The sequence below is a fragment of the Euleptes europaea genome, chromosome 14 (genome assembly GCF_029931775.1).
Source record: "Euleptes europaea isolate rEulEur1 chromosome 14, rEulEur1.hap1, whole genome shotgun sequence".
Lineage (NCBI taxonomy): Eukaryota > Metazoa > Chordata > Lepidosauria > Squamata > Sphaerodactylidae > Euleptes > Euleptes europaea.
In genome coordinates, this window is record NC_079325.1 from 52,753,165 (window position 1) to 52,775,178 (window position 22,014).

The 22,014-nt window shown below is 43.6% G+C and overlaps 1 protein-coding gene across 1 annotated transcript in view; it reads left to right on the forward strand.

Annotated features, from left to right (window-relative positions):
- The window catches only part of GOLGA2 (golgin A2), a 60,473-nt gene that overhangs the window by 6,953 nt on the left and 31,506 nt on the right, over positions 1-22,014 (forward strand). The window contains exons 4-13 of the mRNA XM_056860778.1: positions 2,941-3,069; positions 3,659-3,702; positions 3,815-3,878; positions 5,860-5,919; positions 6,297-6,377; positions 9,061-9,099; positions 13,857-13,919; positions 14,111-14,204; positions 15,259-15,365; positions 19,334-19,392. Coding sequence (XP_056716756.1) covers positions 2,941-3,069; positions 3,659-3,702; positions 3,815-3,878; positions 5,860-5,919; positions 6,297-6,377; positions 9,061-9,099; positions 13,857-13,919; positions 14,111-14,204; positions 15,259-15,365; positions 19,334-19,392 — 740 coding nt within the window. The remainder of the gene's footprint in view (positions 1-2,940; positions 3,070-3,658; positions 3,703-3,814; positions 3,879-5,859; positions 5,920-6,296; positions 6,378-9,060; positions 9,100-13,856; positions 13,920-14,110; positions 14,205-15,258; positions 15,366-19,333; positions 19,393-22,014) is intronic.

Consider the following 22,014-nt stretch of genomic DNA (forward strand, 5'->3'; position numbering starts at 1 on the left):
CTGTTCATATACAGAAAAAAGCTGTTACAAGAAAGTTCTCTGCCCAACATCTCCTATGAAGTTGACCAGCCTGTGGGAAAATGTGTCCGCCATCTTGTTATTTCTCAAGAATTATGTTTTCAAAGTCTTCTGAAGTCTTGGTCCTGAGATACCTGGGTTTAGTCCCAGCTTAACCATGGAAAGTAGCTCTGCCTCAGTGCTTCAACAGCAGCATTAAAATAACAGGGGTCTGTCTTTTGGGGAATAAGAAGAATGTATTAATCTGAGTATTCAGGATAAGTCTGCAATCCTGAAGGGATTGATAAGGGGCACTTATCCATGATAAGGGGCATTTACGCCATCACGGGCGGCATCCACATGGCGCCAAGATGCCATGCCGCGGCTCGGGGTTCAGGTGCAGGCGTTGCCTCCTGTCAGTATTCCAGTGGCACAAGCCCCGCGCCAGTGTCGTGGAGGTATTTCCTGGATGTTCCTGGGGGCGGAGCTGCCTTTAGGCAGCTTCCTAACCCCTTTCGCCCCATGAACTCCCCTTCCCGCAGCAGAGTAGCTACCACACCTTTTATGGTGTGGTAGCCCCGTTGAAGTCTATGGGGTAATTTTCCTATTTTTTATTGTTTACAGAAGTTAAATTTCTGTGGAGGCTGCATGGCAGTGCCACTCCCAGCCACCACCATACCACCACCACCCTTAGGAATGGGCTGCCCATCTTATCAAAATTTTTGTTTGCCGGAGTGAAGACATTTGGCCAGAGTGATAGAACTAATCCTTGAGGCTAATTTTGGTGGGGTGCTACTGTAGGATAACAGGCCAGTATCTGTTATTTAGATTATGAGATTCAGTGTCCGGGAGTGCTTGAACGAATGTTGAAGTTTTCCTTTTGTCAAGAATGTACCGTATTTTTCGCTCCATAAGACGCACTTTTTTCCTTCTCAAAAGTGAGGGGAAATGTGGGTGCGTCTTATAGAGCGAATGTGCGCACAGAGCCGGCTGGGCGCGCTGGGAGGCAGCCGGGGAAAGCTGCCTCGCGCCGTTCCAGCGCGCCCAGCCGGCTCTGTGCGCCCGCCCAGCCCGCTCTGTGCGCTTGCTCGCCTCCCAGCTGGGAAGCGGAGGGGGGGCAGCTTGGCGCGCCCGCCCGCCTCCTCCCCGCCCGCTCTGAGCGCTTGGCGCGCCTCTCCCGCCCGGCTCCTCCCAGCTTGCTCTGAGCTCTTGGAGCGCCCGCCCGCCTCCTCCCCGCCCGCTCTGAGCGCTTGGCGCACCCGCGCGCCCGCTCCCTGCCCGCGTTTTTAGAGGAGGAAAACAAGATTTTTTTCTTGTTTTCCTCCTCTAAAAACTAGGTGCGTCTTACGGAGCGGTGCGTCCTATGGAGCGAAAAATACGGTACTTGGTAGCTTTGAATGAGCTGTGCTGTCCTGCCCAAACGGGAACAATATTAATCTGCATAACACATGGGGAGGACAAATAAAATGATGGTGGAACATTTTGCACACTAGAACTGCTGTATAAGTGATATTGTCTGAGATGGTTTTGATACAAAAGGTCTTTTAGGATGTTACTGTTTCCACTAGAACCTGTGGCAAGATGGAGAATTCCTGCTCTTTTTGTCGTTGTTAGAATGCCTGATTGAAATGCTGACCTGGAAGGTTTATTTGACATTTTCTACTGGAGTAGAAAAGATGAACGCAGGCCGCTGAGCCAGTTCTCTTGTTAGTTCCTTTATCATGCAAGTAGGGCAGTCAGTCACTCATCTCCCCCTGGAGTTGGGTTTAGTCAGGGCAGAAACTCACCAAGCAGTCCTTGAAGGCACAGCTTGTGTATTCGGATGTGTCAGGACCGGCTGGGGGTGGGGGGTCTCAGCACTTTCACATTACCAACACAATTTTCTTCTTTTTGCTTGAGGCCTGTCGCATGCCAAAGATCTGAGATATTTCTGTTTGTGACTTTGCTTTTGTCACTTGGGCTAGTATGTTGTGTTATTGAACAGGATGACCCACAGGTTATGTCAGATGACAACATACGTATTTCGATAAGCTGACATTCTTTCTCTCCCATGTGCTGAGGTAGTATGTTAGCATGAAGGTTGAAAGTGCATGTTATTTTGGGATATGGGTGGCAGTCATTCCAGCAACATTTAAAAATGCATTAAGATGTCGCTGTAATCATATAACGGGGGCATAACAGCAGCCCAGGTCGGAGAAGGGACAATCTACTGCCTTTTCTTCAGATGCTTAGAACTTCTTCCATGGGCTTTCTAGGACTGACAGTGCATTCCTAAGTAGAGATACTCCAGTCTAAGCCCATTCATTTCAAAGGGCCTTGACTGGAGTAACTCTCCTCAGGAATGCACTGTGAGTATAGCCTGTCTCTATCCAGCCTATGATGTTACATTATTTTAATAAAAATCAGATTTGGGGTTGGTGGGTACCAGTTCAGTAAGATTGATCAGGCAATATCCCTCTTTTCCCTGGCACTAAATATATATTCTGGCTCTAGTCTCTGATTTTCTTGCCTTAGAAGTTATGTACAACATCCTGGGAGAGATGCTTTTCTTCTGCCTAACTCCGCTTGTTTAGCCACTAACTTATTTTCTTCCATTCCTCCTGTATTGCTCTTTTTTCATGGAGATGGACACTTTATAAAAGTAAAATAGCCAATATAACACTATCCTGCTTTAGCCTTCAGAGAAAATCTAGTTCATGCATAATGCCAAAGCAGACAGAGTACACGTATTATTTCTGCAGGAAGCCACCACAAAACACTGAAATATTATATATATATATATATATATTTAATAGATGTAGCTTTGTTCAGGAGAGAGCACTGGCATGTTCATGTACGTTTAAGGTTGACAAATGCTTGCGGAAATTCTGTGTGTGCATGTGCTCATCGGTGTCCCTCTCACCTGCATGGCGCTTGTAATCCTTGTGGTATGTTTTGTGACAGGCATACTGTGATGGTGGTGTTTCCACTCATAATGCTGAACAACTTGCTGCTGGTGTCCCCACGTTGTCTAACAGCAACAGTGTGCCTAGCTCTGCCGCTCCAGGTCCTGCTAGCATGCATCTACCACAGGTTTGTGAGTGTTTGCGTCACCTGTACTGAGCACCAAATGGCGGGATTTGTAGGTTATTCTAAAGCAAGCTCAGCATGAGTTGAGGGTAGGCCAGGCTTTCCAAAGGGTTAATTGTGATGTGGGTCAACTGAGAAAGGAATTGGATCCACGGTATACCAAGAGAACTGAGATGTATGATCCACTCCTTTGTTAGGCGTAATGTCATTGGAAGAGGCCATTTGTTCCAGAGCCATAGGAAGCAACACGGCTCTTTTTTTCTCTAGCCTGCAGGCTCTTTTTTAGAATCACATGAACAGTAGCTTTCATTTAAAAACAAAAACCCTCTGTTTCTAATTCTTGTGCTTTTTATGTGTGAAAATGTGTTGATTGAAATGCTAGATAAAGAAAATCCTTTTCAGATCTAGTTTTGTATATTGCTCTGGGGCTTATTTAGGTCTTCGCCGGTGATAAATGCAGAATAGAAATAAGTAGGATTTGTCAACCAACTGATTTTGTATTAGTGAAAGTTATATGTGGTTTGCATTAATGTATGTGTATGCATAGCTTTTTTGTGTGGGATAAGTGCTCTCTCTCTGCTTTATTCCATAGATCTGTGACTCTGATATTCATACAAATGTCTTGGAAGAAAATAGGTGAGAGTCTTCTTTTTGCACTTTTACAAATTATTGTCCCCACCACCCTCAAACGTAAGGATTGTATCACCAGGCTCCCTTATTAAAGATACACATCTTGCTCCTTTTCAAGGTCCCTCTCTTTGACAGAAAGTCTCCGCCAGCTTTCTGAACAGCTTAATGGCATGGTCAATCAGGTAACAGCTAAATTCTTCTGTTTTGTCCTACTTAATTATTCTTACAAGCTAATGAGGGCTGAGTAGCTATCTCAAAAATTTTCTGTAAACACTGAGGAGTTTGGTGCCAGATGTTTTAATGCCGGAAACCAGAAACTATTGTTTTGAGTTTATCATGTGATCAATGCGAAGAACGTGTAAATGGGATAGAGCTATACTCAGGAGATACTCATTAGTTACTCATAAAATACACTGTTGTTGATTTAAGGATGCAGCGTGTACTTTTATGTGCCAAATTCTGCCTGGTTCTGGTCAGAAACTCACATTTCAGAGGGGTAGACATTTAAGTTGGTTGCAGAAAAAACAACAAAGTGTCCTGTGGCTAACATGCTTGCACTGAGAGGTTGTGTTTTGTATTCACTGTTTACCATGAAAGCACTGTGGAGTCTTCCCTTTACCAGTCAAATCCATTCTAGAGACTGCTGCAAAATCAAACAGCGGTTTTAAACTTCCCAGGTAAATCAATAGTGTGGTATAATGATTCATTCTAGATGTTACTGAGACTTGAATGGCTGTGGCCAGGTCAGCCCTTTCCCGGAACAGCTTCAGCAGCTGGATTATGCTAAGCTGGGAAAGTACACCCCTGGACCTCTCTCTTGTCTGTTTCTCAAGTAACAGGGTTGGGTCCAGTAGTGGTCCCGATCAACTGTGTGGGTGGGAGAGTACAACCCCATTCAGAATAGGTTGTAAGGCCATTCCTGAACCAGATTTATCTCTAACCAACAGAATACCTGTCATATCTGGATAGAAGCATATAAAAACACTTGGGGCGTTCCATTCTTTCTATTTGTTGCCTTCCAGTGGTCGAGACCCATGGGGGGGCACTCCTATCCATCCATTAAGGGGCAGGCTCTCTTTGAAGAAAAAGAATTGGACCAGAAGGCACCTACCCCTTCTGCTGTAGGGCCAGTTTTCTTCTTGCCTTCACACTGAACTGTCACAGGTTCCTCCTGGCCTGCTGTGTCTGGCTTAGCTATTTGGCAGGGCTTGCTTCTGTCTCCAGCTAGGGTTTAGCAGCGGAAGACAGAAGATAAAAAGAAAGAAGACCTTAGCGTGAAGCCTGTGGTTTTGCCCTGAAGGGATGATTTTCCCAGGACCTCAGAGTTTTCCAGGACCTGCTTGTGAACAGAAATATTTCCAGGGATAACGGGATTAAGACTACAGAATTTGAGTTTTTTCAAATTTCCTTTGCTCCTATTCAGTCAGGAACTTGCGATTTGTTTAGTGTTGTGGCGTCAGCATGTGAGTTATTTTGTATTCCCTGTGTAAAGGCGAGCTATAAATGTTTGGCAAGCTATACATATAAATGTGGACTGAGCTGCAGTAGAAAAACTGAGAATGTATTTATTTACTTTTCAGTTTTTCTGTTGCAGCTCAGAGTCTGTCTGAGGGGGGCACCTTTCATCTTCACCTCATGCGGCTTGATTGTTGCATATAAAGTCTTCCTCTATAGTAAACATATTTCTAAGGGTCTACAGTGCTTTCTGTTGTCATACTTTATACATTTTTATTGGATTTTCTTTTAGAAGAACTCCTGAGTATAGGCTTTTTTTGGGGGGGATGTCTTTCTATGTACTATGAAATACAGTATGTTTCCTTGTGTAATATTGTGCTTATCTTACTGATGCCTGTGGCACGACGTACCTCAGTCCTCTTTGTTCTGCTTGTGGTATACTACAGTCTAGGAGACTAGAGGAAGAAAAAATGTAAATGAAATGCCTGTGTCGTAAAGGACCCCCCACCCTCCCGGTCTCAGTACGGGGGATTGGACTAAATGACCTTCAGATGTCTTTTAGCTTTGTACTTTTCTGATTCTGAAGGAATGTCATCTATCCATCCATGTGAAGGCAATATCCCTTTGAAACTCATGTTGACATGTAGATAGAATATACTGTAAGTAGAAAGTTACTTGTTAGGATGACAAATTCCTACACTTTTGCAGCCTACAGCCTATGTGAATGGGGAAAATTCCACGTCTTCCACGGATATGAAAGAGATGGCAGTGAGTATACAGCTCCGGCTCTTTTGTCAGTTAGCATTGTTTTGAGTCTCAGCAATTTACCTGATGTGAACTTGATTAGCATGAGTTGACCAAGTGCTGTTTCATCCCCTTTAAAAAAGGGGGAGATTGAGTCAGTGTTAAAGGAAAGGCTGTTTCATGATCTCCAGACAGTTCCAAGTTGTCTTTGAATTGGGATTAAGTTCTTCTTGTTCAGTTTTTGGGAGGTTTTTTTGCTGGGCGGGAAAGAGACAACACTTCAGAAGTTCTTAACTGTGATGGTGATTATTTTCTATCCTTTTTTTAATTATTTGCCTTTTCTCCCCTCTTACACTCCCTTCCTCCTCCTCCTCTTCCTGCTGTCTGCATGTGCCCATCAGACACGTTACCAGGAGCTGGCAGTAGCCCTAGACTCCAGCAATCTAACAAACAAACAACTCAGTGCAAAGATAGAGGAATTGGTAAGAACCGACTAGACCAATCTGTTTGGCCTTGCCTTGCTGTTCCTCTGTGCTCTCTGGGTGTCCGCAAGGCCCTGGGTTCTTTCACGGTGCCACAAGGAAAGGTGCTGCTTGCAAAAGAGTTGAAAGAAAGACCAAGTCTGTATTTGCTGATTTTTTTTCCTGGCTTCAAGTGTTCTCTTGGATGGAAGGCCTTGCGTAAACTGTGCCTGCATACTTAGGAGCGTTCATAACATCCTCCACATCCGTACAGCTAAATTTTGAGAGGATGGGAGAGGGTAAAAAGTTCTGGATTTGCATGCCCCCACAGATGAATGGGAATAAGAGCAAAAGTACAGAGTGCCTCCTTGATAGCCAAGAATATGCCCATCAGCAAGTGAAGAGGGTGGGTTGTGAGAGGCAAGCTAGAGGCAAGTGTGGTAGAGAACAGACTGCTTCCACCAGGTAAGTCAGTTGCTAAGGGCCCAGTTTGTATAGTTTTTTGAGGATGTACACATACCTGTGATTCAGGGCCCCTTTCCCCTTGTATAATGAGAGTACTGATAAGAGTAGTCCTGCAAGTGTGTTAAAACCAGCAGCCTACAGTCAGGTATACAGTAAAAGCGGTTTCAGAATAAGGCTCCTTAGGATATTGGTTTGCATGCGGAACTGCAGCTGAACTTTCCTTACTTAAGAGGTGCTGAATCTGTTTCACAGAGACTAGGGCGAAGTATGGCTGGGTGGAGCATGGGGGTACATGTGACCCATCTTTTCAGTATTTGTGGCACAGTAAACGAGCCTGTTTATCTTGTAGCTTGCATGGATTGCTGCTGCTTCTGCTACTCTGTTTGCTGCCTTTAATACAGCTAGCAAAAAAAATGTACTGCATTGTTTGACATTCTTCTCCCTTCATTTCATATTCCCCCAGTTCATTGCACGGCCCCTCTTTGTTTTTTGCTTTTTTCTCCTTTGTGTCCACTCGAATGGCTTGTATTTGAGCATTGCCTACAAAAAGCTTTCCTGGTTTGCCTAAAAGCGAGTGGAATTCACCCTTTTAATAAGAAAACCTGAATTTTCTGTTGGAGAAAAAAATGCAAGTTAGGATTTTTTTAAAAAAACACTGGGTTTTTGTTACAGAAATTTCACTTTAGCACAAACAGAGTCTTCAAATGGAAAGTTGGGATTCATGTAACTTCAGGTGTGGGAGCTCCACTGAGTAGGAAAAACTTATAACCTCACAAAGTTCCCACCAGTAGAAACATGCATCTTTTAGATAGGGTTGAGGAAATATAACGAATTCCTAGATGCCAGATTTTTAAGAGCCTCTTGGAAGTGTATATCACCAGGCCAGTGATGGTAGGCGGGAATTCATATCAGGTGTCCACATGCCTGCGATTTTCCCTGCTTTGTTTAATTTTTCCTGTCCAATCGTGAGGGCAAGGAATATAGTCTTTTTTATGGTAGATAGATTCTCCAGGAACTTCCATGTCACTTGTTTATTAGTAAGATTCTAGCTGCGAGGTTTCCTAGATCTTCCTTTGTCTAGGCTTCCTTTGTCGCCTTCTCGGTTTTATTTATTTGGAGAATTTCCAAAGACCTTGCTCTTTCTCTCACTAGTGATTTGAATCTAAGGAGTTCCATGCTTTCCTTTTCTTACCACAGGCATGTTCCTAGCAGTATTTTGGAGCTTACATAATAAACAAACCTTGGCTTAAGGAAGTAGTTGTTAATGTAGGAGATGTTCATGAAAGATGAGAGGAGACAGCATCTTTCCTCTAGTAGAACGTAGGAAGAGTTTAGAGGCCGCTGTTTGTGCTCTGGGTGATCCAGTGGCTCTCAGCTTATCTTTATATAGAATCTCGCAGGGTGTTTGTTGTCCTTTTAGATACAGTACTTGGGAGACATGATCCTCCCTGCCTCCTTGTTCTTTTTTGTTTGTTTGTTTGTTTTTGTTCTGTTGAAATTAAAAGCACTTTCACTGTTAGTCAGTAAATCCTATTGATAGTCTTTCTGTATGTTTCAGCTGACATCCTGCAGTGTTACATCTCTATACAGGAGCCCATCCTGCTGCCTGAGGCATTGAAGGATCAAGGCTTGGCATATATGGCCTATAGAATCGATGCTTCCTTTTCTAGGGCATGTTAATGGGCTGATGCTGCCCTGTTGTTCCCAAGGAGAGTAGCCTCTTTCATTGGACTGACCACTGACTGCTAGAAGTCTTGGACTTCTGAGTTGTGAAGAACTGCCTTCCTGCGGAAGAGTTTTGTGCTGCTCTGAAGCTTGCTTCCCCACTAGCACATTGAACCTGATGTGTTGGCTGAAGTAGCAAGATTTCAAGTTGCACAAATTTCTTCTGCAGGCAGCCAACTCTGCACAATTCAGGTGGCATGTGAACAACACTGGATCTTTAATGTTACATCAAACAGTAAAGATGAATGGCAGCTTTTAACATAAGGATAAGGAATGTTGTTATTCTTCTTGGGCAAGATAGTACCCAGATCCTAACTAATTTCTTGTTGCCCTTAAGTCAAGAGTCCAGGATGCCTTGACTCAAAACTGAAACACTGTCTTCGTTCCAAATCTCAAAATTCTTAGTTGTGACCCTGTTTGCATTAGCCTGTATACTCCCCAACCAGTTGAGGAAAGGAGAAGCCTGTGCGCCTTGCTGCTAGTATTGATGCATTAATTTTGCTCCCTTCTGCAGAAGCAGCAGAACCAAGAGGCCATGAATCAGCTGGAGAAGGTAATATACTGTGACTGGAGACTGGCATTGCCGAGTAGTTCTTCTCATCAGAAGCAGAAATTATAGTGTGTTACAGGCTAGGGTGACTCTGACTCAGCTGAATACTGGAGAACAGACGATGATGAAATGTTTAACAAAACCCCAAGAGGTTAGGCAGTTGTTTCTTCTTTGTTCTGCCACCAGAGCAGAATCTTAGGGCTGATTCTCATGTTACAGATGCCGCTTGGGAAACGTATGTGATATGGATTCTGTGATGCAGTCATACCGTATCAGCTTGCCTTGTGGATTGCCCTTCTCATGCAGATAGCCTCGTGGGCAGTGCCACGTGTTCCTAAGTGCACCTTGGTAACTTTAGATTAAAACCTTAGTTAAACTGCGTCTAAGCGGAGGTACTTAGACAATGAGCCAGCACAGCACAGACATCAGCTTCTGTTCATCTTTTACTGGGGTTGTCTTGAGTTAGTGATGCTTTTCTAACTTTCTTTTAAAATGAAGTGTCTTTTTAATTTTTTTAGGCGCTGTGGTAAAATGTCAGAAGAGCAAGAGTAGTTTTTAAAAACTCTTCAGTGTCACAGTGCTGATTCAGCTGCAGAATCCATTCAAAGCCAGTGTATTTGGATCCAAACTTACTTACCATGTATACTCGGGTATAAGCTGACCCGAGTATAAGCCGAGGTGCCTAATTTCACCCCAAGAATGGGGGAAAATTAGGTATAAGCCGAGGGTGGGAAAGGAGCCCCCCCCCCCCGCAGGCTTACCTTACCGGGCCCCGCAGGCCGCTCCTGGCCCGGTAAGGTAAGCTATGTTATGAGTAAAACATAACTTAGGGGGTTACCGCATTATGTATTCCCAGCGATGTAGTAGCCCTGACCTGGATGGCCCAGGCTAGCCTGATCTCGTCAGATCTCAGAAGCTAAGCAGGGTCAGCCCTGGTTAGTATTTGGATGGGAGACCACCAAGGAATACCAGGGTTGCTGTGCAGAGGAAGGCACTGGCAATCCACCTCTGTTAGTCTCTTGCCATGAAAACCCCAAAAGGGGTCGCCATAAGTCGGCTGCGACTTGACGGCACTTTACACACACACAGCGATGTAGTAAGAGTTTGAAAATGTTATAAAAAACATCGCTTTGAAAGGGTTTTTGGATGCCACAGCTAAAAAGTGGTTGGAAGACGTCTTCACTGTAAAGGGGCCAAACAAAGTGCGAACAGTACTTTTTATAACGTTTTCAAACTCTTAATACATCGGTGGGAATACATAGAAAGTGTGAACAGTATTTTTTATAACATTTTCAAACTCTTAATATATCGCTGGGAATACATAATGCGGTAACCCCCATAGATGCTAGGTCTCCCCTCACACACACCATCTAAAATCTTAGCCCACCGCTTCATTTAAAGACTTTTTTGTCAATTATTTTTGAAGGTGAGATTCAGTTTGGCTTCAGTTTGGCTTCAGTTTTGAAAGCCAGATGCATATGACCAAACTGTAGAATATCGTTTACCTTGCCTCTTTTCTGCCCACAACTCCCTGCCACTTCTTTAAAAATTCTTATTTTAAGCAGCACAAATCCAGTGAAAGATTTCTGAGGGTGGGTGGATGCCAGCAGCTACACGTGAACTATATTTAAAGCTAATCTGTTGGGGTTTTTTAAAAAACTTTTATAAAAGTTGCATAGCTCGGCAAAGCATTCAATAGTACAGATACAGATCATGCAGATCCTGTAGCGTGTATTTCCCCCGCCCCCTTACAAGCACACACCAGTAAGAAATGCATAGGGAGGCAGCTATAGGAAAGGGAAAGCGCCTAGAGAGAAAGAAAAGTGTTAAACTGCCCTTCCCACTCATTCCCCCTCCCCAAAAAGCTGGTTTTGGTTTTTAAAAAGGAAAGGAGAGGAAAACAGATGCAACAGCGTACCAGGTCTAGTTTAGCCCCGAGGTAAAGCAAGAGGGAAGCCAATTTCCAAGGAGCTAAACTTTTCTTAGCACTTAACTATTCCCTGCTCCTTGTGAAAAGGCACCCGAACAAACACACATTTGCTTTTCTGCCTCCTGCATGCACCACAGCAGAGCGCTTCCTTTGGCTTGAGGCAGCCCCCTTCCCTTGAACACACAGAGACCTTTATATGACCCTCCAACAGCCAAAACAAACAAAGCCCCTGGACCACTCCCCCCCCCTCGCGCCTCGCTCGGGCTGCCCTCCTCGCCCCGCTCTGAGGCTTTCCCCCAAGTTCCCCGCGAGCAACCCGACACTTCCGAGGGGGAAAAGCCCACCCAGCCCAGGGACGAAAGGAGAGGGTGAGAAGACTGGCTGCCCAGACGAGTGTGAGGAGGCACGAGCTCCCCGCTGGGGTTTGGGCAGCGAGAGCTGCTGCTGCTCTGAAGCGGGCAGGAAGCGGCGGCGGCGCGCAGCTGGGACGCTGAAGGGATTAGAAAGAGAAGCTGGGGCGGGGGGTACTTGCCCAAGTGGGGACGAGGAGGCTGTCCGGCCGCTCGAGCTGGGCTGGAGGAGACGGCTTCCCCGCCACGTTCATTTCCTCCCATGCAGCTAGATTAGTCCTCTCTGAATGACGAATGTAACCAGCCGCAGAGCGGGCATTTAATCGCCCAGCAAAGCGCGCGCGGCACCCCTGAGCAGCCTTCCCTGGCGGTGGCCCCCTCCCTGCGCCCAGGAGGCCCCGCAGGCCGCTCCTGGCCCACAGGGAAGGCGTGCGGGCAGGCAGCGGTAAGTTCCCCCCCCTCCCTTCTAAGTACCGTATTGACCCGTGTATAAGCCGAGTTGGGTTTTCTGAGCCCTTTTTTGGGGCTGAAAAACTCGGCTTATACACGAGTATATATGGTAGTCCTATTCACTTACACAGATCTGAAAAGTTCAAATTCGTATCCATCAGGTTTGCTAGTTTTTGGGTCAGGCTGATTATTTTATTCAAACTACAGTTCCTGTGTTGTCTTCAGTGGCCTGGTTTTTAATAGAGTTAAGATTGCCAGAGGCCTTTTTTGTACTTAGCATTTATTCCACAGAGTCGTCTGTTGATGAGAGGCAGCATGGTGTAGTGGTTAAGAGCGGCAGATTCTAATCTGGAGAACCGGTTCGATTCCCCACTCCTTCACATGAAAAGCCTGCTGGGTGATCTTGGGCTAGTCACAGTTCTCTCTGAACTCTCTCAGCCCACACAGGGGCCGGCTCCTCTGAACGTCTCTTGCTTTGAAAACTCTACTGGGTCATCCTAAGTCAACTGTGACTTGATGGCAAAATCACACACACACACACACACACACACACAAGTTTGTGTGAGTTCCACAGATTTTGTATTTACCTTGAAGGGTCTTAACTATTATATAATAGTGGCTGTGGGAGCAGTCCCTAACCCAGCTCCAAGTATGATTAGTAACAAGCTGACCTACTGTGCTGATCTCCAAATAAGCTCATTGTGAATTTGAGAAAATTCATAGGATCATAGAATCATAGAGTTGGAAGGGTCACCAGGGTCATCTAGTCCAACCCCCTGCACAATGCAGGAAATTCACATCTAACTCTCCCCCCCACACCCCCAGTGACCCCTACCCCATGCCAGAAGATGGCCAAGATGCCCTCCTCTCATGATCTGCCTAAGATCATAGAATCAGCATTGCTGGCAGATGGCCATCTAGCCTCTGCTTAAAAATCTCCAGGGAAGGAGCACTCAGCATCTCCCGAGGAAGCCTGTTCCACTGAGGAACCGCTCTAACTGTTGGAAAATTCTTCCTAATGTCTAGATGGAAACTCTTTTGATTTAATTTCAACCCATTGGTTCTGGTCCGACCTTCTGGGGCAACAGAAAACAAATCAGCACCATCCCCCATATGACAGCCCTTCAAGTTCTTGAAGATGGTCATCATATCATGCCTCAGTCTTCTCCTCTCCAGGCTAAACATACCCAGCTCCTTCAACCTTTCCTCATAGGACTTGGTCTCCAGACCCTGCACCATCTTTGTTGCCCGTCTCTGGACACGTTCCAGCTTGTCTACATCCTTCTTAAATGGTGGTGCCCAAAACTGAACACAATATTCTACGTGAGGTCTAACCAGAGCAGAGTAAAGCGATACCATCACTTCGCGTGTTCTGGACACTATACATCTGTTGAGTCTTCACACCTCTCCCAACCATGGAAGCTCTCCCAGAGCTTATGCTGACCTTGAAGATGCTCAGAGATCAGCAAATCTTGAAAAAGGAGGAGGCTGTAATTAGAATTTGAAAAAGTGAGTCCCTGGTTACAGCCTCAAGCAGGTCTCTGGAGAGGCAGCATATGCATTTTCAGAATAAATAAATATAAGGCAATATTACAATATGTCTGCTTTCCACAATGCGCTGGAAGTCAGGCCATGTATTTCTACTTTTCCTGTTTTTTCTGAAGGAGTGATAAATCCTATCATAACCATTTATTTAACAAACATTCTCTCAGACTTGAATTTTAGTTGTCATGCGGACTCTGTTTTTAAAAAGTCTTAAGGGCGTCCTTTTCCTGTATTTTGTTCTGAGTAACAGTTCCTTAAGTTTGAAACTCACCAAGAGAACTAAATAGAAATCTTAAGGAAAGCTAAGGAGGTAATCCAGGAAGAGCTGTTTCTTTACCACCCGCATTTGCTAGGATTTTGTGTTCAGCAGCGCTTGGCAGAGATCACATCAGATCTGTAATGTGTATGAATTAAATGTCATGCGGGAGGCAGGCTGCCAGTCAGTTTTGTTTTGGTGTTTATGTGTATACTTTGCATTTCAATAGGAAAAGAAGGGGTTTGAACAGAAGTTTTCAAAGGAACAAGCAGCATTGCGAGAACAGTTACAGGTAGGCAGAAAGTCTTCCTTGGTGCCGTATCATAATTAGCACTTCGCTCTTCCTAGTTGCTTTTGTCCACAGGTGGGCTTTTCTTTGCCTTTGAGAGGAGGCACCTAGCTTTAATTGATTAACTTTCAGCAACTCCTGTGATGCAAGAATCCTAAGCAGCAGTGGTCAATTTATCTGTGCTCTCCTTAAAGGTCCACATCCAGACTATAGGGATACTGGTTTCGGAGAAGTCTGAACTGCAGACAGCCCTTGCGCATACGCAGCAGGCCGCTCGGCAGAAAACAGGTAGGCAGTTCCTTTGAGCCTTTTGACTATCTCAAACCATAGTGGGGAGGCAACAACTATAACACTGAAATATTTTTGCTAAGGTTCATGCAAGGAACTACAGCGCAGTGTGACTGTAGTCGTTGATTCAGAGGTACAACAACATAATTGCACTTCGCCATCATTTAGTCCAGTGTTTGGCCGTGGCTATCCAGGGCTTTTAGACACTGGAAACTCTGATTTGGAATATACTTCAGGATGCTGCTTGGTAATGTGATCTTATGAAGCTGCTCTTTGGAATTTGTCCAGACCTTTGGTTGATGTTTATCCTGCTGAAGTGTAATCTTACAGATTTTGTCAGTTTTCATTTATGTTTTAACTTCCTTCCTAGTTATATCCTTAGGTGTCTTTCAGAACTGGTCCCAGAGTTTGGATTTTATGCTGCTTTTTCTGCCTTCTGATGCTGCTTTACATGTGTTTGTAATTTTTATGCTAGTTTTAGTGCTTGGTTGCTGTTTTGTGATTTTTTGTTGTGCTTTTGGGGATTATTTTTTTCACTGATGTTTTTATTAATTTTATTGTTGTATTTTAGATTGTTGTAAGCTGCCTTGAACAGTTTTCTGGAGAGGCAGCTAAGAAATGACCTAAATGATAAATAACCCCCTCTCCCCTGTAATTGGGTCTGTAACAGCATGCAAAATGCTCTTGCAAGGTCAATGAAGAATAATAGGCTGGAAGCTATCCTACTGTAAACTTTTGCAGTTATAGAAAGTCAGTAGAATAATACAGACAACTGCTGTTTCCTCTGTTTGCAACAATAATACTTTTGTGCTTAGAGGCTACAGCAAACCTCTTGCCAACTCTGGTTGCCTGGTGCCCTGATCCTAAGCCTTTGCATCTCTGTGTCTACTTCCAATAACCTTGTAATGCTGTGGCTTTGTGATATTTGCGCTGCAACTTAATGGCAGTTACCTCAGGCCACCAAGTGTTGCCAAGACAAAGAAGAGTGGAAATTTAAAAGTGAATTGGTAGTCAAGCTCTGCTTGCTTCAAGTAGTCTTGTTTTCACCTTGCAGGAGAAGTTGAGGATCTTGCTTCTCGGTTGCAGTCCTCTCGCCAGAGGATATCTGAGCTGGAGCACACTCTTTCTTCCATCTCTACCCAACAGAAGCAGTCAGACAAAGTAAGAGTGTCCAATATTTAGTTTTCGTTATTTCATCATCTCTCTACTCACACTTTATGCTTTCTTCTTTTGGAGATTGAACTAGGAACTCTTTTTCCAAACAAGATTTTGTGTCATTCCAGTAGGCCTGTTTCTGTATACCTTCAGTGTTTGTTGGTTTGTTCAGCTTCACAGGTCTGGCACCCTTTGCCAGATCCGAACTTGGTCTCTGCCAGAGGATCAAGGCAACATTTCCAGTCAAAGACTTATTTTGGCATAGGCTGTCTTCTGTCTCCAGCTCAGATTCATGTCTAATTAGTAGTGCTGACTTTCATTCCGTGCAGATGGAGCCACACTCTTTTGAGAGTTATTGGTTTGGCCCCGTAGGCTTGGCTCTGGTTGCTTGGCCTAGTCAGATCTGAAATCCTAGACAGATCTGTCTTGTCACTACAATTGGAGTGCTGGTGATAGTGTCGAGGGTAGATGGCCTTCACCATTTGCATTTTGTATTAACAGAAACTAGCTTCCTACAGATCATCTTGTTCTTAGACCACATTGTTTGAGTTGAGATCCCTACTAAACAGACCCTGAATCTGTGGCGTGAATAATGCAGCAGTTTCATAGAACACAGCACAACATGGGTGGGTTTGCAGATACAAAATGTTTTAGCAGATATTGGCAGAGGGGGTTGGTCACATGCCAGTAGAGGCAAGGAGACAGCGCACAGAAGCCGTGATCACCAAGTGTGTGATATCCTCAACCCTTCCATAGCAAAATGTGTCTTCTGCAAGTTGACATTCTAAAATCTTGGAATCTTGTTTGACTACAAATATGTTTCTAGTTCTCCTGGTTGCATAAGTGTGCTTGAGAATGTAATTGCAAGAAGTACCTGAAGAGATGGAAACTAAAAAAAGTATGTGATCCCACTTTCTTTAGGTGCTTTACATGCAAGCCTCGAGATTTTCAAGGATGGCTCTGGCATGTATTGTGTTCCGTGTTTCTGATTTATTAAAAATAAACATCTCAGTTTTATAAGAACTCCCTGTGGAACTTTGGAACTCCCTTCCTAGGGAGATTTGTCTGTCTCCCTGTATCAGTGTCTTCTGCCATTTTTTTTTGTTTTGTTTGGTATACCCCCATTAACTATTATTGGCCATTTCCCCTTATTTCTTGTGTTGTTTATGTGTTTTATTTAATTATTTTATAATTTTAAATGTTCTTTTAATAGTTCAAGTATTTTAACTTTTCTGTGTTCGCAGCCTTGGGGATTCTGATCAGGTGGGAAAGCAGCATAATTAAAAAATATATATTACGTAATAAACGATAACAGGTAAAAATGAAATATGTACTTCCAAAGCTGTAAATTGTAGAGAGAGATTGTCGCATGGCAACAGAACGCATGCTTTGTATGCAGTGTTTCAGTGCCTGGCTCCTCAGGTTAAAAAGATTTCAGATAGGAGTTATTGGGGAAAGACCTTTCTCTGCCTGAGTCTGTGGGAGAGGTGCTGGTCATGAGCATAGAAAGAACTGAATTAAATGGACGTGACTTCATGTAAGGCAGTTTCAAGTGTACCTATGTGTAAATTAGCAGCTTCTAAATCTAATTACAAATAAGTCGAAAGGAGACAGATGTTTTATCATGCTTTATAAAATTTGTTAGGCTCAGTGTCAGGTGGGCTTCCTTTGATTTAATTAAAATATTTATATCACCACTTTTCCTCCTGAAAAGCACGCACCCTAAGGCAGCTTGCACATAAAACACACATATTTTAAAAAAACACATTAACAATTAAAAAAAATGTTCACAAATTATCCTGCCAAAAAATTGTCCACCATATTCCAGAGCTGACTTCACAAAAATCTCTCCTTACCTGCTGTGGCCGCCCATTCCAGTGAATTAGAGTGATGGCCAGACTAGCCCATAACTGGGCTGCAGGTGAATATGCCAAGAGCAAAGGAAGGAAAAACTCCGCACATGGGCTCATACCAAGAAAGATTGTCCTTCAGTATCTAGTTCCCTGGTCATGGAGGCCTTTTAAAGGTAAGAACCAGCTGCTTAAATTGAACTTGGAAACAGATTGGCAACCAGTGAAGCTGTTTTAGGATTGATGTTACTTGATTAAATTCGTGGGCTCCGGTAAAAAGACAGGGCAACTGTCAGGGTCTTCACTGAACGCAAGGTCCTGACAGGCTCTAATGGTTGGAATGGAGGTTGATATTCCAAGCCAAGTTCTGGCCACAAGTCAAGTCCTTGGTTTCCAGGGCTTGGAAGCTCCTGTGTATACTTCGTTAGTGCCTGTTATCACAGCTGTGGCGTGTTGTGTCTTCATTCATGGGAAATGCCTATCTCGCTGTTGCCTAGCAATGTTTATCTTTCTCTCTTGTCCTAATGTTTTTAAGCAGGTAACCTGTACTTGCTCTCCATTTCTAACCTTGCCTGCCTGCGTGCAGTTAGTTCTTTAAATTTGCTTTTTAGTTCCTAATAAAGTTTTACTGCTTCAGATCTATCTGTCTGGATGAGTATGCTAGAGGGATGCTAGATGCAAACACCTGAGACTGACAGCAACCATGTTTTGTGCAAATGGAAGTTCTAGAGTCATTTTTTTTATGGCCGGCTGTATGTGAAGCTCTGTTAACAGAAGCTGAAGCTTTTTTTTTTTTTTTTTAAATTAATTTTCACAACACACACAACACATAGTCTTTATTGGCATATAAAAAGGAAGAACATACATTTGGCTAAAACCGAGTACAAATAAATAAAATGGGATAAAACCATCCCAAATCAGCCGTTAAGGAATTTTCACAACACAAAACTCCACAATATAAAACAATCCATTACATACTATACATAATAAAACTAATCTAAAATATAACAAGACTACATTATTCTGGAACAACATATGCTATTTTACTACCTTCCACCTTTTTTATACTTTCAGTTAATATTATAAAAAACAAAAAACAGAAGCTTAAGCTTGAGGTTACAGTAGCCTGGATCGGTAAGGTCAGTTCAGCTGAGTATGTGGAGGAAGCAACCAAAAGAAAGTGTTCCTAGTAAAAGCACCAGCTAACTTCTCTAGAAGCAAAGCTGGGTTAAGGAGCAGTCCTAAGCTGGTTTAACAAAACCAGTAAGTGATAAACTCATCCCATATAAACTGGGAAGGGGAATCCCATCTAGAACATCAGCTTTACTGATGTCAGTAGCAAAGTCATGCTTTGTATTGGCAGTGGATCTCCAAGTTCTCTGGCAGAGCAGAGCCTTTTCCTGCCTAAGATACTTTAACTGGAGGTGTTGCCGATCGAATCTGTGACTGTCTACATGCAAAACATATGCTCTGCCATTTGCCATGAAACGTACCAGGTGACCTTAGGCTAGTCACTCTCTCTCAGCCTGACCCAGATTGGTGAGGTGGGCAACATGGAGCAGGGAATAATAATAATGATGATGATGATGATAATGATGATCATTATCGTAATTGACAACATTATTATTATCATTATTATTATTATTATTATCATCACCATCATTTATTTGTTTATTACATTTATACCCCGCCCTCATTCCCAGCTAGGCTCAGAGCGAGTAACAGCATTTACTCTATGTTCCTACTGCCCTGTGTTCCTTGGAGAGGGTCGGGCCAGATAAAAATGCAATAGATGGATCACACTGCCTGGCCTCTCAGATTTCCCCCCTGCATCCACAAGGGTTACACATGAGGAGAAATAATAAACATTCTCAGAATTTGAAAAATGAATGGGGCGGGCAGTGCTGGAGGCTTAACAGTGCTGAAGTTTATATATGCCTTCCAATTATGCTTTGCACTACTAAAAGCTGGGCAGGTCTGGATCTAGTCAGTTCCTGGATAGGAGTCCTCCTGGGGACCCTATGAAGGCTACTTTGAGTTTTGTGGAAGAAAGGCAAGTAAGTAATACATGAACACCCGGGGTCATGATCTGTGTTTGATTTATTTGTGTTTTTGTATTGGCAGCATAATAAAGAGCTGGCAAAAGAACGAGACAGCCTGAAACTGGAAGCCTACAAGCAGAGGTAAGATCCCCTAGTGTTGCTGCTGCACTCTGATCCACAAGGGTTTTCTTCTTGCACAAATGGACTACGGGATGTTTTCCATAGTTGCATCCTTCCCTCCTTTCCTATGATAGAGAGGTATCGTTTGGCCTTATGTAACAAAGTAGAAAAAGCAGTGGTTACGAACTCATAGATCTTAATGCCTTGAATTGGCTTTTACCTGAAAAGGTGCTGACTGAGATAACTTAGGATCCATACGCAAAGAGTGTAGCTAAATTTAGATATATTACATTGTTGTAACCACAAAGTCATAACAAACACAGAATCACAAAAAAGTGAACATGAAGTGCATTTAGGTGTGCCTTCCAAGACCAGGATCCCTGAAATAGAGCACCCAGATATTTTTTTGAAAAGGCATTGCTCAATTGGCCGAGCATTGATTGTCCACCTGTGCTTGGCTTTGCTATTACCAAAAAAAAAACAATTTTGGTTTTATCGTAATTGATCCTCAGTTTCTCCCTTTCACAGTAATCGGCCAATCCCACCAACATTCTCCTAAATCCGATCTCAGTATAGGATGCAAGTGCCGTATTGTCACCCTATAACAAAATTGAGATTTTGCACCTGTGAAGAGAAGGAGAGAACAAATTCTGTGACTTCATTGCCTGAACTATATCATTAACATAAAATTAAATAAAAAGGATCCAGCAAACAACCCTGTTTAACACCTCTCCCTCCTAACAAGACAGGATCGGTCAGGAACCCCTGCAGTCTCACTTTCACTCTGGCTGTAATCTCAGAGTGCAGTTCAATCAAAAGCCCGAGGAGCCATCTATCAATATCTGTCTTCTCAAGTTTTTCCCACAGTCTGTGTCTGTCGATAGAATCAAAGGCGGGCGTAAGGTTTATAAATGCTACATAAAGATTTTCTGTAACTGGTAGAATATTTCTGAATCAGGGCCTTCAGAGTGACACAGTGGTCAATTGTGCTGCAGCCTCTACGAAAACCAGCCTGCTTAGGTGAAAGAGTTTCGTCAGCTCTGCCCAATCCTCCAGTTTGTTTGTAGCAAGTATATAGTTTGGAGGATATATCCAAAAGACTAATAGGATTCTAATTTGCACTATCCTGTCTATTACCCTTTTTATATAATGAAATTACAGGCCGTACAGGGAGCTAGTTTAATTTAGAGTAAAAATTCACAAGATGGCTCTTCCTGAGTGCCACCATAGATGGCTGTAAAACATTGAGACCACTTCTCCACTGTAGTATGTGCATCTAAAAAAGAATTACACACTTGAATGCCAATAGCTACAACTTCCCAGAATTTCCTGTCATCTTTTTGTATTATGCAAAGGCCTAACTCTTTCCACTGTTCTTTGTACTGGGAAAGTTTTTTGGGCTTCAAAAGTTGCTTGTATTGAGAGCGAAAGTGGATTAGGGCATGAATTGAAGAGTCAAATCTATCAATTACGAATTTTTGGCAAGGTTTGAAGCATAAACCTGCATTCCTGATAGTACCAACCCTTCTCTAAAAATCCCCTCTTAATTTGACCTACTGTAGTCCAATAGAAAGGGCCCCTTGGCGCAGAGTGGTAAGCTGCAGTACTGCAGTCAAAAGCTCTGCTCATGACCTCAGTTCGATCCCGACAGAAGTCGGTTTCAGGTAGCCGGCTCGAGGTTGACTCAGCCTTCCATCCTTCCGAGGTCGGTAAAATGAGTACCCAGCTTGCTGGGGGTAAAGGGAAGATGACTGGGGAAGGCACTGGCAAACCACCCCATAAACAAAGTATGCCTAGTAAACGTCGGGATGTGACGTCACCCCATGGGTCAGGAATTACCCAGTGCTTGCACAGGGGACCTTTACCTTTAGTCCACTAGAGATTCAGCAACGATGTAATTCTTGAAAAGATGCCAGATGTATCTGAATTGGGCCTCTCATTTAACATCTGCTGGGTATTTAGCAAGGTAGTAATCTTTTCAATAAGTCTGGGGCTCCATTTAAGCAAAAATAGGACTCCTGGAATCATAATCTACTGTACATACTGAAATAATACAAGTAGAGAAAATTATGATTGGGGCAGATGGTCACTTTCTAGATGGTCACTCAAAGAATGTGTTTCAAGACCATAATTTACTGTGTGCACAGTTCCCTTTATGCACACTTGATTCCTTTAGGCCCCAGCCATTCTCCTACATTCTCTTTATGGTAGTCTAGAGTGACATGTGTTGGTAAGCATAGTTTTACTCTGCTTTGACCTGGATGCCCCAACCAGATCTTGGTAGCTATACACCGTCAGCCCTGGTTACTACTTGGATAGGAGACCACTAAGGAAATCAGGTTTGTTATGCAGAGCCCTGACCTGGATGGCTGGACCAATTTTGTCAAATCTCACAAACTAAGCAGGGTCAGACTTGGTTAGTACTTGGATGGAAGACCAAGGAAGTCCAGGATTGCAATGCAGAGGCCTGACCTGGATGGTCCAGGCTAGCCTGATCTGGTCTGATCTTGGAAGCTAAGTAGGGTCGACCCTGGTTAGTACTTGGTTGGGAGACCTCCAAGGAATACCAGCATTGCTACGCAGAGGCAGGCAATGGCAAACCACCTCTGAACATCTCTTGCCTTGAAAACTCTATGAGGTTGC